This window comes from Protobothrops mucrosquamatus, unplaced genomic scaffold (genome assembly GCF_001527695.2).
Source record: "Protobothrops mucrosquamatus isolate PMUCROS unplaced genomic scaffold, P.Mucros_1.0 scaffold3296, whole genome shotgun sequence".
NCBI classification, from domain to species: Eukaryota; Metazoa; Chordata; class Lepidosauria; order Squamata; family Viperidae; genus Protobothrops; species Protobothrops mucrosquamatus.
In genome coordinates, this window is record NW_015389286.1 from 111,320 (window position 1) to 129,744 (window position 18,425).

At 41.0% G+C, this 18,425-nt stretch overlaps 1 protein-coding gene across 2 annotated transcripts in view; it reads right to left on the minus strand.

The window, feature by feature from the left end:
- Nucleotides 1-8,420: 8,420 nt before the first annotated feature.
- GRIA3 (glutamate ionotropic receptor AMPA type subunit 3) overlaps nucleotides 8,421-18,425 on the minus strand; it is a 108,751-nt gene continuing 98,746 nt past the window's right edge. The window contains exons 14-15 of one of the 2 annotated variants that reach the window (XM_015826780.1): nucleotides 12,176-12,290; nucleotides 8,421-8,733 (exon numbers count right to left, since the gene is read on the minus strand). In XM_015826780.1, the coding sequence (XP_015682266.1) occupies nucleotides 8,488-8,733; nucleotides 12,176-12,290 (361 nt within the window). In that variant the 3' untranslated portion in view covers nucleotides 8,421-8,487. The remainder of the gene's footprint in view (nucleotides 8,734-12,175; nucleotides 12,291-18,425) is intronic. The other variant, XM_015826779.1, reaches the window with a different exon arrangement.

Below are 18,425 nucleotides of genomic sequence, written 5' to 3' on the forward strand. Positions count from 1 at the left end.
AGACTCATCCTGTTGTGCAGAGCTGATTGTAGCTAGCTGACAAATGTCAAAAATGCACATTACTCAGTTTTTATCTTGGAGCAGGGTATTTGAATGTCTACCTTTGGAGAACTGTTCTCATCACCGTCTGCCCACCTAGGAGCCTCACAGCATCTGCGGCAAAATTATTCTGCCAAGTTTTTTTTCCCCCCATCAAAACTCGGGATTTGCTTATGAACACCTGAAAGTTTATAGTTCTAAAAAATTATGTAATCCAGTAGCCAGTCCAGAAGGCCTCTCAATCTTCAGAGCAGAGTTTTTCCAACTCCACCTAGAAATCAATCCATCAGAATAAAGCTGGAAGGGACCTTGGAGGTCTTCTTATCCAGCCCCCCTGATCAAGCAAGAGACCATGATAGATATGGTGTCACGGAAACCCGCCATCCTGGGCCCAACGTTTTGGGAAGCCAGGCTCTGCCTGTCACAAGCCAGGACAAAGGGTGAGTGATGGAGGAGTAACACCTCCTTAAAAAAACCTTGGTCCAGCTGGCCCGGCTGGTAGCACCTTGTAAGGGCCCCTTTCCAGGGTTACAGGAGAAGATGATCAACGGTTCTCTCTCCTAACATCTTCAAAATCCAGGAGAAAACAGCCCAGATGCACCACACAATCCTGCCCTATTCCCTGCAGCCTTGACCTCCTCTCTGGATGAATTATATGCGACAGTCGAAACATTTCCATCCAATTTGATTGCTCTACCCAGACGTCATTCAGTCATTCTCTATTCGTGAAGAACAAAGGAGCTAGTCAGCTCACATCAACATGTTAACAGGGAAATTCTGCCAGGCCAAGAAGATGAAGAAAAGGAGAAGAGCATTGTATAAGGAAAGAGGGAAGGTTCTCTGTAGAATGGGCGTGTATGTGACGATGGTCCCAACTTGAGGCAGCTTGAAGAGGATTTGGCCAATTCACAGCCTAAACAAGGCTTAATGTAGGCCATGTTAGGCCTGAGATAGCAGACAAAATGGCGATTCTTCCATGTCATGCAAGGAATAGGGCGTTCTTGAGAGGTTTGAGACCGTCATGTGTATTTGCCTATCCCATCTCCTACCTCCTCTGCATTCCAGGTTGATGTTTCCAGAACTGGGTGGAGAACTCCAAAATACACATCAAAACGATCTTCTACTTTTCCTCTTCAGCTTGAGCTGGTCGAGACTGCATTTTTTCCTAATAACCCCATGAAGCAATTTGAACCCACAGACACACCCTGAGACCACCAGTTTGTATCCCATAGCAGAGGGGGGGGGAACCAGCTCACCACACCAGCTCCAATGAAATAACTCAAGATTTCCTTTTAATGGACAAGCTAGAATGGAGAAAAAAGGATACATCTGATTGTATTAAATACCAAGTGGTATTTGATACACTTCAATACCCATATCCCCTACTCTGCAGCTTATGGGAGCTATGGGGCCAGGATAATTTGCCTCCATGGGTCCCCCACATATCCACCTTCCAAAGTCAGTCATAACTGACAATACAAGGCTAGCATCTTTAACATACCACCTCTGAGACAGCTGGTGTGCAAGGTCCCTGCTTATAGTTACAATCAGTGTTTGATTGCCTTCAAATGCAATTCCTATGCTTCTCCTGCTTGCTTAGAGGCGCAATGGCTCAGTAACTTAATGACACTGGAGATGGTCTCAGCTCCAGCGGCTTGAGCCCTAGCACCGTGTGGCAGGTTGAGCTCCTGTCACTCACCTCAGCTTCTGTCCACCTAACAGTTTGAAAATAAGTTCTGTGAAAGTAGATAGATAGGTACCACTTCAATGGGGAGACGAGTGGTGCTCTGTGCAGGCAGGCAGATTCCTGATGACTCTGAACCTTCCCAGTTGCAGTGCCCGCTTACGAGGCGGCTCCGGGAAGGGAGGGGGAGGCCTTGGATGATGCTGCAGGAAGAGCCACTCGTCTTTCTCTCTGGTGCAAAGCCAGCACGCCCTCCTGTGGTGCACCTTGGGAAGCGCACAAGCGTGTCCTACAACAAGACTGGGTACCTTGGCAAGCAGCATTGTGGCTACTATAACAGAATGCAGCTGCGCAGGGGATTTTGGGGGCCTCTAGATGCTCCCATGTAACACCTCTCCTGCGCGAGCTGCACTGGCTGCCGGTGGCCTTCCGGGTGCGCTTCAAGGTGTTAGTAACAACTTTTAAAGCACTCCATGGCAATGGACCTAGGTATCTGCAAGACCGCCTCCTACCAAACACCTCCCTTCGACCAGTCCGCTCCCACAGAGAGGGCCTCCTTAGGGTGCCATCGGCCAGACAATGCCGGCTGGTGACCCCCAGGGGGAGAGCCTTCTCTGTGGCAGCTCCTGCCCTCTGGAATGACCTACCCCCCAACCTACGTACAGTTGCGGACCTGCGCCTTTTTCGCCGAGCCCTGAAGGCCCATCTATTCCGTGCGGCCGGCCTGGCGTAGTTTGATTATGTTTTAATGGGGGTTTTGTATGGGGTGTTTTTAGAACAGGCCTGTTATTTAATTTGATTTTAGAACAGAAATTATTTATTTATTATTGTGGTTTTTAGTATCGCCAGTTCACCGCCCTGAGTCCCGTAAGGGAGATAGGGCGGTATATAAATTAAATAAATAAATAAATAAATAAATAAACAGTGGTGACGAGCCTATGGCATGGGTGCCAGAGGCGGCACTCGGAGCCCTCTCTGTGGGCACACGTGCCGTTGCCCCAGCCTTGCCTCTCCCCGCGACCCCCTCCTCACCAGCAGCCCCCCTGGAGGAGAGTCACCCCCGAGCATGGCCCACACGGAGCAGCGCAGCCAAGGACATGGCAGCCAGGCAGCATAGACAAGATTCTGCCCTCACACCCCATCACGCACAGTTGATGCTGCGGGGCGCAGGCAGAGGGCGTGGCCGCTATGCCGCTGCTGGGCTGCCTGGGCGATCTGCGGCAGGCTCTGGAGGCGGTGAGTGGCCCTGCGGGCAGGCGGGGTGGGGGCGGGGCGGAGGCAGGGCAGGGGATGGAGCAGGGGCAGGGCCAGATTTTGGGCACTTGGTCTCTAAAAGGTTCGCCATCACTGTACTATAACAATGCCATACTCTAATGCTAATAAATGATCCTGCTTGCTTTCTGCCATAAAATTCAGCTTTTGCAAATTCTACTGTCTGCTCAGGTAATTCTCTTTGCAGAAAGCAAAAACTGATTGACCTGTTCTGTATCCGATGGAGAACCCATTTCATCTTTTACTGGAGGCGTGACTAATTTAGATTTTTTTTTCATGCTCAACTATCCATAGCAACCCACCCTCAAATCAAAACGGCCCTAGTTATTCTGCATTCCCACATGCTCACCTAATGCATTTTAGGGCTTAGAAATTATTTTTAAAAGCAGTTTGCTCAGGAACCACATCCTTGCACAGATAAAATTGGTCGAAGAATCTTCCCACACACAGCCATTCAACCAAATATCTGTTTAAATTTAAAAAAAAATAAATGCAGAAATGAGCTGCTTTTTTTTTGTATTTAAGTTTTTTTCTGGTTTTTTTTAAAAGAAAAAAAATCTTTCCTTTACAATTTTATTTACAAAATGTATTAAAACTCTTTGTACAATGCCTCATTCAAATGAGGCTCGGGAATTGATGCTCACACATGCAGTATACACTTGTCAGCCAGAAGTTTGTTTGGCAAGGGGTTTTTTTTTTCTTCTTTTTTTTTTCTTCTGTTCGTGAAGTGCAATTTTTAACAACCGATCAAGAAACAACCTAAAATTACTTTTCGAACCAAAAAAAGGCAAATGAGAGGAAAGAGAAAACCAAAACAGTTTTAAAAATGCCTTTGAAATGCTGCTTCATCTGCACAGCTTGAAATTAGTAGCAGATTTTTTTTAAGCAATTGATAACTTTTTTTCCCCATTTTTAAATTAACATGCACGTTTTTAAAAATTACAACCCATTGACCAAACTTATCACTAGCATGAAGCCTTCACTCTGAAAAAAAGTTATTTTCATTTGATAAACATACATATCTTTTTATACAGCTTCTATGAAAATGTCTTTTTCCCCCTTTTTTTTGTTTTTCTTATTATTATTTTTTTTTACTTAAATACAACATGTTTTTGCGCAGCATTTTGCATTTCCTTTTGCTGAAATATTATAGCATTCAGAAATTTAAAGTCACAGTTTCAGGAAAAAACAGCAGTTTGTTTTTGCTTAATATCTCTGTTAAAAAAAAAAAACACGAGTGCCAGCTTGTTCTACAGGAGAAATGTTTCTTGAGTTATTTTTTTTTTTCGTCGTTGTTGTTTAATGTTACATTTTTGTGAAAATGAAATGAGCATTTCCCCCATTATTATTTCTATAGGCTATCCCTCGTCTTATAATGAACTATCAAATATATCATTAAAGATCTTTTTTTCTCTTCCTTTGAATAAGCTATCAAATATATTTCCAGTGACTTATTTCAAACATTGTCTTCTGTTTTTTTTTTAATTTTAAAGAAAAAAAATATATCTCTATCTCTATGTCTTATCGTCATTTTTTAAATGTAATTAATATCCAGTGTGTCATTAATGGAATGAAATGGCGCCGAGCTATTTTGTCGCACACACTGTCGTTTCATATTAGAGGTGATTAGTAGGCAGTTTTTTTTTCCTCCCTTTTTTTAAACTTATTTGTGGTTTAATCTTTTCAGTGGAGGGATGACCAAATGGAAGGAGGTGGCTTCATTTTGCCATTTGAAACCAGCCTGGTTCATTTTGCACAACTCTGCCTACGCTTTTTCACCTCCCATCATCCCAAGACTCTTCATCCCCGACTCTGTAAACCTGCAAGCTATTTAATTAGAATCATCGGTGATTAAACCTGATTTTTTTTTTTTTTTAATCCTCCAGCCCTACCATTGAGCCCTCCAGCTCAAGTTGATTTTGGACAGATTCACATCCTGAACACTTGTTACATCTGAAAAAAACTGTAAGGCAGTAACGCTCAACTCACCATCTTGAGTGTTGAATTCTGGAATGCATTATATTCTTTATAAAACTCAAGATGACTTTTTCTTTTTCTTTTTTTAAAAAAAGAAAGAAAAAGTAAGCAGCTGTAGGAAACAGCTGAGAATAACTACAACAGATAACAGAAACTGGTCCCCGTTAAAGTACCCCTCCTTTTGTTTTTCCTCTCTCTTTTTTTTTTTTTTTTTTTTGCAAAATAAGGATGAACCACAACGGCTTCCTCCGAGCGCAGTGCTAAAATTACCTGTTTAAACGACAACGCAAAGGTGTAAAGAGACAGACAGCAGGGTTTCTAACAGCACAATGAGGGCCAACATGTTTCTCTCCGGTCTGTCATTTCAATATTCAGCGATAATCAGTTTTGTTCTGAAGAAATATAAGTACGTTTCTAAGGGGACAGATCACAGAGAACAACATTTGGGTTGGTTATTCCCAAAACTCTACCGGATCTGTCTATTATCATTATTATTTTATTATTTAAGAAAGCACTTGGAGGTGATCTCTAAAATGGCTGGGACACCTGCCTGTCCACTTGATCTCTCTCTCCAAAGCAACTTTTAATAGAACAATGGAAATGAAATGCATATACATATATATATATATATATATATATATATATATATATATATATATATATATATATATATATATATATATATATATATATATATATATAAAGAATAAAATTGCAGAAAAAATGGCATGACAATATCCCAAATTTCATTGAACAGACCGTCCCGGGAAGATTAAGCGGTGGAATTCTGAGGTGTATTAGGAACAGCTTAACTTTTTAATAAGCAGAGCAAAAGGGGGCTTGAAACCCCTTCCATTCCCCCCTAAACATCGTCCATGTTTTCTGTGCAGTGGTATCAAAGAATGGCTTCTGTTGAATGTTTTGATTTTTATTCTTTCTTCCTTCCTTCCTTCTTTTACAAGAATACTTTCCACGTCTTTTCTCTCCGTCTCTCTCCGTCTCTGCCTTTATGAATATTGTCTGCTCAACGGACTAGTCTCTTGCCGTGTTTTGTTCGTTTTTTTCAAGCAAAGCAAAAAAAAAAATTTTTTTTTGATGGTTTGCATTGTTTCTAAAGTCTTAAGAATCTCCTGTTAAGGCACTGAAGGAAAAACAACAAAAAAAGAATCCTATGAAAAGTTCATTGCACCATCATCAGTATTGTGTCAAAACCGACACCTGGGAGAGAGTAAAATTGGCTCAGGTGACCAGGATCACTGAAGTAACTGGGAATCTCAGTTGTTCCTCCCTTTGCAAGCCATGATAAATGCCGGATCTGTAACGAGATGACAAAAAGCTGAACTGTGTCCCATAGAAGCAAAGTCATATGCAGGGACCAGGAAACAAACATAAGCGGAAGGAGGGGATCACCCCACTACATTTTTTTCTCCTCCCCCTAATTTTCTCTGGTTAAATGGCATGGCCTAAGCAGTCCACTCCTCTCATTTTTGGGGCTGCCCCCTCTAAGATTTTGGGGTAAGCGATGGACCTCCATAAATCGCCATAAATGTATTAGATGTAGTAGCAGTGACCATAATGGAGACATCACCATCAATCTGACTTGGTTGATAGAAAACAAGATTCAAAACTGGTTTTTTGGGTCAGGGAAAGTAGAATTCATGCCTTCTTCTTTATGGAAAGGAGAGATATGACTATTTTATTTTGTCAGCCATCTGCTTTTATACGTTCTGTCACAATAACAAGGAGACTTAGAACGTTGCCCCGTTCTCTTCAGGACCTCAAACATTCTCTTCCAGGAGAAAGAACTCTGAAAAGTACTTACCACTGCTCCACATACATACATACATACAAGTGAATATCACATACAGAAGGTAAATTAAAAAAACAGCAACGGGGAAACTATCGGCAGCAGCATTTTATACGTGTGCTCCTGGATGGATCAATATTTTCAACAATATTGAATGTATGGCTGCAGAACTAATGAGAAAAAAAATAAGAGGCTGACTTAAAATCCAGATTTGAGGACTCTGTGAAGGAGCAACGGATTCATGTTATTTAAGAAATTACTGTAATATAGGATTTAAATTGCTAGCTTCCGAATCCTGGGTGGGGTGTGTGTGAGAGAGAGAGACACTTCCTTGAATGCAACAAATGAACTAAGGAGTTTATATAGCTCAATGTAAGTGTGTCAGGGTGATGGGTGGACATCACAATCTGAGTGAAATAGACATGACATTAAAATTCCTTGTTCATTTGATGATGCTATTTTAGAGGACTGCGTTTCTGTTGAAATAATAGGGCAGAATTTCAGTCTTTACCGTAATTCTCTCTCTAATGTATGGCTCTCCAAAGCTGAATCAAGTACTCAGTCTTTCCTGCTCATTCTCAGAATTATATACCAAGAGGGGAAATGATTCATCGTTTTCAAGAAATAATCACCAATATCCAATTCCTAAGGAAAAGGCATCATGCCACAAAAAGGACAGATACCATCCCATCTCCAGATAATTCTTAATTTATGTAAAAATATGACTTTAATATTGCATACTGGGCTTTATCACAGCAAGTCCTTCTACCAGAAACAGAGATGGATAGATAGAAGAAAATATTTCTAGCTCAGGACTGAAATGCAGGATCCTTGGTGTTCTCTGACCTTGGTAACCAAACCAAACTTCTTGCAGGCGTTTCATTACCAAACTACGCATTGATATCGTTACCTAGTTTGGTAATGAAATGTCTGCAATAAAACAACCAAGCTCAGAAAGCACCAAGGATGCCCCAAAGATGTATGAAAGGTTTGAATTAGCCCCTTCCATTGACAGAATCTACCAATTGTTGATTGACAAATGGTTTAAGAATCCAAAAGTGCCTTTCTAGCTGCGTTGTGTGTCCAACGTCCAAGATGTTCAATCCTAAAATGTTAGCCCTGATGAAGAGGGAGTGTCAGAATCCAAATATATTTCATTTCTACCTACCTACTCTGATGAAAAACCAATTCTTACTCTATTCTGGATTCTGTCATACTACGAAAAGGGAGGAGGGTAAGCATGGGGGGTTTATGACTCTCACTTCCTTCAATAACTACAAAGTGACCGTTTGTGGATTCTCATTGAGAGAACTAACCATAACAATGTGGCCATCGCCTTTCATCTCACTCCCCTTTGCCGGCAGTGGGGAAAAGGGGGTGGAAAAAGAGAGGATGAGTGATCGTGCCGACGGAGCGGACTGACGGATGGAATTGCCCGGAAGAACTGTGGGGTGGGGGCTGCTTGGAAACACTTTAAAACATTGAATGGTGGGAGAGGAGTCCCCAGATCCTGTCTAGCATGCCTGCAATCAGCTTCTCTTAATAAAGATCCCTGCTGGAAGAGACATTCCAAGAGTTCTGTCTTCTTAAGATGTAAAATTGAGGTGGGTCCTTACAGGGAGAAGACAAAACACCAAAACACATCAACAATAAAGAACACCAAACACATAAACCAGTGGATTTGCTTACTCAACCTTTAGCCATACCACTAGATCTTTACACTTTCTGTTCCATACACGTTGTATCCTTCTCTGTAGGTTGCATAATTCTGGGTATTGGGTGCAGGAGCAGGCTTAAAGTTTTGTGTGTTCTTTGTGATTTTCATTCGTTTGGACTCGTCTCGAGACTTGTAACAGAACTCTATCAAGGCCACCGTCATGGCAAGGCCGAGGCCTCCAACGAGGATATAAAAAACCCCTGCCACATTGCTCAAGCTGAGTGCACTTGTCTTGTCCTAAGAAAAATGAACCAGTCGGTTAGCTTCATGGTAGAAAAATCAACAGTCAGGTGGACATTGCATTGCTAGCAAAAGAACGAGAGGGATTTGCTATGAAAACCTAAGGTTTTTCCTGCGTCCGAGCTTAAAGCTCTTTGCACCCAAATCTTTCAAAATACAATTGTCAACACTTTCGGCAGATTAAAGTTACAAATCATGCCCCAGAAGAAGAAGAGGAAGAAAAAAAAAAGGTTTCACAAGAGGAACACACCCAGAAAAGAAAGTTTCATTCCACCCACCCTATCATTTCTTTAGTGCTAATTGCGCACAAGGACAGAATGTCAGCTATGTGCTGTTAACCACGTTTCACTGTTGTTATGGTGAATATGACTGTATCCATCTAACCATCCCTTGGAATTTGTCAGATATTCCCACTGGAGTGGGGCTGAAGAAAGCAGGGTGAATTTAAAGAATTCCAACAAAAAAAAAAAAAGAAGGGAGGGAAAAAAAAGAGGAGACAAAGGCCTTTGAGAATTGTTGATACTGATGCATAGATTGATCATCCAAATTGGACTAACGTTTTCTCTGACATCCCAATAGCCACGTTGTAAGACGTTGGTCAGTTACTTTCAGGCTGAGCTTGCTAACACTAATTTCCATCTGAACATCAAGCTTGAACCAAGAAACAAACAGTAACCCAGCCAAAAATGAGATGGATTTCTACTCTCTAAGCTATACCCTTAAGGCAGAAGGGGAAAAATAACTGTCTGGGGTTATTATTGTTGTTGTTTTTGTCTGAAACGTCATTGTAACCATTTTGCTGCTGGATTGGTTTACCAAATCCCTTGGTTCTCGATTATGGTGACTCCTTCTAGTTTGAGCTGTGACACAAAGAAAATCAGAAGGCTTGTCAACATGAGAAAGTTGTGCTGGTAACACTGAGTGTGAATCGGAAATGCAGTCAAACTGATTCAGGTCCCAAGGTGGACAGAACCCTTTTGGACTTCCAAAGTGAGCGTTTTTGGAAAGCGTACTTGGTAAGAAAACACGAAGCACCCAACAATTTTAACGTTGCAGGAGGTGGTCCAGCAAACCAGAGAACGGGTGGCCAACAGAATCCAACTTAGCATCTAGAAGTTGGCAATGAAGAGAAAAACTTGAGTTCTTCCGTGCCGAAAGAAAAAAACTACAGACCCATAAGTGCTGTCCGCACAAGGGGCGTGACCCAGCTTCACAACGGACTCATTTTAAAACCAGCACAACTCTCTTATGTAGGCAAGGCCTGAGTGGTTGATGTCAATCTGGATTCCAGACCAATCTGGCAGATATTACAGAAAACTGGTGCTTTTCAATCGTTGCAGGTTGAGCCTCTGCTTACCATAAGAGTAAGAGTAACCGTAGTAGGAGTTTTTACAATCGGTCTGTCAAATCAACTTCTCGCGTGGAATCCCTTTAAGCATCTTTCCCCGAATATAATCAGTCAATAGGCAGAGAAAGACAAGGGCATATCGAGAAGCCTAGCTGTTACGGTCTTGACTTGAATTTTAAGTTCCGTCTGATTACATTTAAAATTTGAGTTACAACGAGGCTGATCCTGCAGTGGTGCATTTAAACATCCATCGGCCCAAAACGGAAAGTTAAAAGGCTATATCCTAGCCCTCCCGAAACCAATGCACGTCTCGTGACTTCAACAGGGCCAGGAGATGTAGCCTTCTGAAAAACATCTAAGAATGACCGTAGTCTTTTGCTTAAGAAAAAAAAAACAAAGGCACAAATAAGAAATATTCCATTCCTATTTATTTACCACAGGAACTGGACATCCCACTGTTCTTTGTGCCTTGACAACTGCATCCGAAAATGTGGTTTGAATAGTAGTTGGGGGGGGAGGGAAGGTTTCCAATTGTCCCATTAAATACGTTCTCCATGTTGCATCACAAAAGAATTTCTTCCAGGTCAAAAAGCTCTGCCTTTTCGTCCACCAGAGCAGACAACAATAGGATGGCTCCCCTATCATCAACACCCCAGCAACATAATTTGTGTGTCTATAAGCTTGAAAGCCATACCGTTGTTTTTTTTTTGTTTAAAAAAAAAAAAAAGGAAAATCAAAGTAGGAGGTTGCAAAAATATTTTTGGTATGGAATGTGGCAATACAGTAGCAAAATGGTTTGATGAATAATCGTCTTTTTAAGAAAAGCAACCAAATGGCTAACATTTATGGAATGAATTTGCAATAAAACAATGCAATATTAATTATTATTTTTAAAAAATAACCCTCTTAAGTCTTTCTTTTTTTGACCAAAAAAGAGAGGATGTTTTATACTTATTAAATATTTATCCTCTCAAAAATGCTCATTTTTAGTACTCATGTATGTTCTGGGGTGTTTTTCCCTCCCTTTCACTGTATATAGAAAGAAGTTACAACATTTCTAGGGAAACTCTATGTCCTTTTTGGTGTGTTTTTCGTTTTATTTATCTGTGCAAAACGGAGAAGCCAGAAGGGGAATCTTTATATTGAGTGACTTTGGCTAATTTCAAGGACCAAAAAAATCCTCTTGATTTTAAAATGATTAAGAGAGAAAGGAAGGAAAGAAGAGAGTTGCACCATATGCAAAAAATAAATAAATTAATATGTGGGGACGTGTTATTGCAAAGAAAAAGATAAAGAAGTCAAACTATCCCTTTGGCTAGTTCTTCAATGAAGATCTCCTTTGGGATATAAAAATAGTTCTCTGCTTAATCTTCTGAAGATAAAGAGTTAAAATTTATGGAATGGATTTGCAATAAAACAATGCACTATTAATTTTTTTAAAAAATACGCCATGTCTTCCTAGAGATAAAAAAAGGATGTTTTGTGCTTCTTCAACTATCCACTCAAAAATACTCAGCTTTAGCATTCATGCGTCTCTTGCTTTGTTTGTGCTTCCCCCCCCCCCCGTCACTGTATTCAGAAGGAAGTTTTTTTTAAAAAAATAATAATTCTAAGGGCCTTTTGCAAATTTTGAGCAGATAAAGATTTCAATCAAAGTCAAACTTCTCTCTCCAAGCACATTTCTTTTCTTTTTTAAAAAAAATCTGTGCAAGATGCAAAAAGCCACCGGAAGTGATTTTTATACGGAGTGACTTTGGCCAATCCCAAGGGCAAATTTTTTTTTTAATCCCTCAACTTTAAAAGAGAGAGAGAGAGAGAGAGAGAGAGAGAGAGAGAGAGAGAGAGAGCAAGAATGAAGTTGCATCAAATGCAAAAAAAAAAAAAGTATTGCAAAGGAAAAAAGAAAGAAAGAAAGTCAGATTATCCCTTTAGCTAATTCTTCGAGGGAACTTCTCCTTTGGGGATATAAAAAGACTTCACAGCTTAACCTTCAGAAGATAAAGAGTTAACTGTGGGGAGTAATCAAATGAGGGCTCAAAAATAATAATGGGGGAAAAAAAGGGATTACAGAAAATCCTTCAGCAAACTGACCTTGCTTCCGGAATCCTTGGCACCACATTCACCTTTATCGTACCACCATTTGTTTTTCAGCTTGTCTAAGATGCCTTGTTCACTGAGTTTCAATACTGCAAGGTTTACAGGAGTTCTTTACGTGGGAAATAACATAAATAACATTATATTATGTTATTTTATGTTATTCAAGCTTTAAACTACTTTCAAACTATACAAAGCGATAAAGCAGGGTTCCTGGCTGCAAACGTCAAAAGATATAGCTCTAGAATTGCTAGCGGTATGTATAGGTATATACATATATATATATATATAGGAATATTTAGCTCATACTGCAGGCAAACTGGATCAAACCCCTTTAAAGAAAGTTTTAAACTTCTAGAACACCACTGGATCACCAGGTCCTGCCCATATCGCTTTGAGTAATCGGCACATGCTGTTAAATCCGTTCCGTGGAAAGCGTGGGATCCGATTTCCCCATTTGGTAGTTGGCTTGAGCGGTGGATACCGTTAGTCAGCCTGCAGTAGCTTTGGAACAGACGTTACCCTCAAAGTCTTCCTTATTGAACTAACAGAAAGAACAAAAGAGGCTGGCTGGTTCAAATCCTCTTTTAGACCACCCTGTCGTGTCCGTGCATGTCATGTCCACGTTAAACTGATTTATTGCTAAAAGGACTATGCACAAGAAACTTCTCAACTAAGGGTTAGCACTTGCTTGGAATTAGACAAGGATCCATGGTATTCAAAGAGGGTTGAAATTAGTTCGCTTGCGGCTACATAGGGATTCTAGGCTGATCCCTCTTTTAACTCCGCCTCTAGGTTCTTGTTTATTCTCAGGTTTAAGGGCAATATAGCCTAAGTCGATATAGATACACAGCATTAGAACCACACAGAGATTCCCAACCATAGTCACGATGTCATGATATCCTGTTCCCACTGAGAAGGGGAACGTAAAGAAGGACTGACTGAAGACAAGGGACTTGAATCTTTCAAAATATATATATATAACCACAGATCCAGGAAACCACTGCATTCCTGGGTTAACCCAAACCCACTATACTTTTGGCTCTGCTCAAAGTCACACTGTTTTCTGAACTTCTAAAAGAATCCAAGGGTGTAATCTGCAGTGCATTCAGATACCCTGAACACCTTGTGATCAATCTCTGTGCTAATTTGTACGAGATGAATGCCATTTGAACCTGCAACGGTCCAGTGCTTTCAATTCCTTTAGGAAGCTCATGCAGTTTATTATTCAACTATGGTTCGCTTAGCAAGCACCAATCGATAGGTTGATATGATTTACAATTCCTGTGGCTTAGTTTATATGACACGCTAAACCAAATTGGGAGAAATATAGAAATATCCAGAGGCAGATTAACAACAAAACCGCTCCACACAACTGCTTTCATTCGACTGGCAATAAGCTCTGCTTACTTATGCTGCTCAAGGAATCTCAACCCTGAGTTAAAAATCCAGAGGCAAGGCTGCCTATCTTGGCTAACCGTCTCCTTGAAAAGCATAACTGCCTGCAATGTGTTACCGTCTCTTGGAAAATATTCAGCAGCAGCCTTGCATGAAATGAACTGATGTACACCCTCCTATTCTTCAGAGCCAATCTGCTATGCTTTGCTACCCGAACTGAAACAGAACATTGGGGTCTCCCAACCCCACCCCCAACAATATTAAATATATAGCATTTGAGCAGATGATCCTTGCTAAACAAAAAGCATCTTCCTATAGCTGATGAAAACTAATATAGGATTGTAGGAGGAGGGATGGCTGTTCTCTTCATACGACTTCCTGCTGCCTTTCATAACTTACTACCTGAGTACTACATCGCTGAGCCGAAAGGCAGAACCAGCCTGTAGCTTTTAGGATAGTTTCAGATAGAAGAGAATATTTGTGTCTCAGGGTTGAACCGAGGGGGTCCTCGGTGCTCTCTGAGCTTGGTGGTTTTCTCGCAGACCTTACATTACCAAACGAGGTAACATCTTAGTGCCACTGAAAGAAAACAACCAAATTCAGAGAGCGCCAAGGACCCCAGAGGATAGTTTCAATGTAATTCAAATCTATAGGCGACGTCAACTGGTCTGAACGTAATTAACCCTTGGTTTAAAAAAGACACCACGGGGCCCTGATATAATGGCACGCGAGAATGACTTTGTAGACAAGAAGAAGATCCACAGACTAGACAACGGTCAGATAAAAGGCAGACGAAGGTTCATTTCTACCGACAATGAAGACTGGTTCACGGCTCCGGATTTTAAAATTTGCTAATCTGTAAGAAAAACCCGTTTTATGCAAATCTATGCTCTCCTTTGACATTCTGGGCCATCTCAGCATGATGAAGTCTTCTCCTGCAATCCAAAGAAAAAAAAGGCTGATCACGAGTGCAGGGAATCCTTGACTTACAACCATTCGTTTAGCAACCGTTCAGAGTTACAACAGCCCTGGGAAAAAAAAGTGACTTATGACTAGTTCTGACAGTTGTGGTTGTTGCAAGCATCTTCCTGGGATCAAAATTTGAGTGTTTGGCAACCGGCATGTATTTATGATGGTTGCAGTGCCCTGAGATGCCATGATCATCCCTTGTGACCTTCCCAGACCACTTCTGACAAACGAAGTCAATGGGGGAAGCTAGGTTGACTCAGAAACCGCAGTAAATTGGGTCATAAAATCAGGCCTGGATCACTGAATGATCCCCTCACTTAGCCACAAGAATTCTGCTCCCGACTGTGGTCGTGAGTTGTATAAGAAGATGCTATTACTGTTGAGTTGGACTTGACCAAAGAAGAGCATCGGTAGCGTTGAACGGAGTTGATAATGGGCTTGGACCTCATTTGCTTTGATCTTGTTGTTTTAAGAAATAAAAAAGTTAAGAAAAACATAACCCACAAATTCAGAAAAGCTCTCACGTAAAATCCTAGGGGGCTGCTAAGCTTCCAGGGTTGAATTCCTAAAAACCGAAAGTTGACTCCTGGGTAAATCCATATTCGGGAACCACAAACTGTGAGACCACCAGGAGGTTGTTAAAACCATAAAAAGTTTTAATAAAATTTAAAAACACCTAGCTTTTGCCGGCTTCCTGCCAGCATCATCAGGGTGGTTAACAGTCGATGGGATGGCTACTTATAGGAGTGGTGCCTTTTGCACCCCACTCCTAGACCTCGTGATTGGACCCAACCGATCCTCCTGCATATATCTTCTCTTCATCTCTGAGAGTTTATATCAGAGTCAGGTTCCAGCATAGTCTTTTGCAGTCTCTTTCTTCTCAATTTGCTACAAGCATTGCCGAGCTAACTTCAAAACATTATTTCATGAAAGACAGGAGAGCATCAGGAGAGGGTTTCCGCTCCTCCAGTCTAAACACTTGGGAACTTTCTGGATGCATCTATCCATTCTTTCCTCCTTCCTTTTGTCTTACTCTCAATTAAGCACAAGGCAAAACAAGCCCTTGTGTCCCAATTCCCCCTGAATGGTGGGGTGCAGCAACCTCGAGGAGATGATCGGAAAGGTGCGAACACTGGGTGACAGTTGGGCGCCCTGTGTATTTATGAAACAGATGTTGTTTTGTGTTTCCATCCTTTTTCAGAAGGGGGAGGGGGAATGCAAAAGTTGGCTGCTGATGGCTTATTCACTTCCTTTTCATGAGCAGAGGTTTTCAAAGGCAGAAGCTGAATGCAGCCATTCATCAGCATTCAATCTCCGGAAAGATGAAATCTCAGTTACTCTGCCGAGTTTTCAATCTTGACTGGCGTAGAGTGTCATATCTGCGAGATTTGTTGTTGGTGCTTTTCTTAGTGTAAGGAAAATGAACTATAGAAGAGTTGCATTTCGTTGATGAGTTAGGAACGGGAGCATCTTTCTAAATAGTTCGGTTCCATTTTCCATCAGTATATTTGTTCCTGCAATGAGATTCCTTCTTTGCAGTGGAGTACATTTGTTTTGTTTCGTTTCCTTTCCAAGGAGTAAATTTAACTTTTGATCTTCTGAGCCCTTTGATCTTCTCTTGATCATCACAAATGGAGTGTCAACGGAGTAGCTTTTCGGATGCATAAATTTAGATCAATATACGTATATGTAATAAGCCAGATGGATACTGAAGGATGCACAAGCCATTTGTAAGTAACAAGAAGCAATGGATACAGCTACCCATGTTGCTGAGCTTCCCGAATGAAAATTCACAATAGTGAACCAGACTGATCATAGGCAAACACTTCTTTTCTAAAGGATGTAGATCAAAGAAGTTCCTTTTTAGGAAATGCAAGATTAAACTGTGGAATTCACTGAGAGAGGATGTGGGGTGGCTACTCATTTAGATGAATTTAAAAGGTGACTAGGCCAGGGGTGTCAAACTGCTGGCCCACAGGCCGGATGCATCATGCCAAAACCGTGCCCACCCCAGCTCCGGCAACGGGGAAAAGTTGCGATACATCGCGACACATCACATGACGTTGCAAGTTTGACACCCCTGGACTAGACGAATTTGTGGAAAGATGGTGCCCTGGATGGATGCTACCTTTGATGACTTTAGAATCATGAACATTTCTGAAAATATGGTTACTCCATCTATCCATCCATCTTCTCCTCTTCCTCTTTTACTGTAATGTCTTCCTTTCAGATTTTGTAGGTATTCTTTTAAAAAAAAACAAATATCGAATTGGGGGGGTGCCAGAAACAAGAGGATGTCAACCTATTTTCCAAAACACCTGAAGGCATGAGTAGAAACAACAGATGGAAGCTAATCAAGGAGAGAAGCAACCTAGAATTAAGAAGAAATTTCCTGACAGTGAGAACAATTAATCAGTGGAACGAGTTGCCTCCAGAAGTTGTGGGTGCTCCATCACTGGAAGTTTTTAAGAAGAGATTGGACAACCATTGATCTGGAATGATATAGGGTCTCCTGCTTGAGCAGGGGGGTTGGAATAGAAGAACTCCAATGTCCCTTCCAACACTGTTATTCTGTTATCTCATAGATATGGACTGGATAGAGGTGCAAGGTTTTATAAATCTTCCATCCCTCCTTAAATGTTTCAGCAAATCCATACAAGTCTCATCAGGAGTGGGGGAAGGGGAAGACTGAACTGCACATTTCTCACTTGAATTTACTTTTCAACTAAATCTGTTCTGTTATTTGTTGTCTTCTTCCCCAGCCTTCTGGAGTTTGCATCTGTTTGCCTCTAGGGTGTAAGAAATGAACAGAGGAATCCATACTAACACAATGTGTTTTCCCTTTCTCTCCCAGAGCAAATAATGATCTATGGACAGACTTTCACGCTAGTGTTTGCTCCATCTTCAAAACAATACCTAGTACAGTTTCGATATTGTCAGGTTATTGTGAAACAGCCCAAGCTTCATCAAAATACAGTGACAAATTTCATTAATAGACCACAAAATCTGCTTCATCAATCTGCATCCGGTTTTGGTCAGCAGATTAGAAAAAAGATATTGAAACTCTGGAAAGAATGAAGAGAAGAGCAACAAAGATGGTCAGGAGGCTGGAGGCTAAAACATATCAAGAATTGCTGGAATTGGGTGTGTCTAGTCTAGTGAAAAGAAGAAACAGGGGTGACATGATAGCAGGGTTCCAATATCAATAAACACCCAAGGTGTTTCCTAAGCACAGTTTCCTGCTTCTCTGAATCCTACAGATGACCTGATTACTCCTAAAAGGTTTATTTTTTGTCCCAGTTTATCCTTTTGCATAAGTGACATTTGATTTGACCAAATGATTTTTTTTTTTTAATCTCTCCTCCGGTGCCTGATATGCTCCAGGGAGAATGTTCTTTAATCTGCCTGGATGAGCGAATACCTTTTAGATAGATGCAGACAACTATTTAAATCGTATATATAAGATACACGGCTGCTTGGGATTCATCTCAATAAACTCCACCTTTACTGCAGTGAGGTTAATATGAACAATTAAATGTTCTGTGGGGGGGGGGTTGTTGCCCATCTCAAGGAACTTAGAAGAAGTTGCCAGTTGTTAAATTGTTACTCACTTTTCGTTCTCAAGAATGCCAAAGCTTTTTTCCTTAGGAATAGGTTATTTTAAAAGGAAGAAACAATCGCACAATTGCAATGTCATGCACTAAGGACTAAGAGAACTAAGCCCAAACTGGCCCCAAGATAACTGCACTTAAATTTGCAGCTTTGATGCATTAATGCAAATGAAAAATTGAATTAAGCCTGAGCGCTCAAATTCCTTCAACGCAAGTGCTGTAATCCTACTTGTGTTCTACTCAAGCAAAACTGAAAACTTCAAGATTTC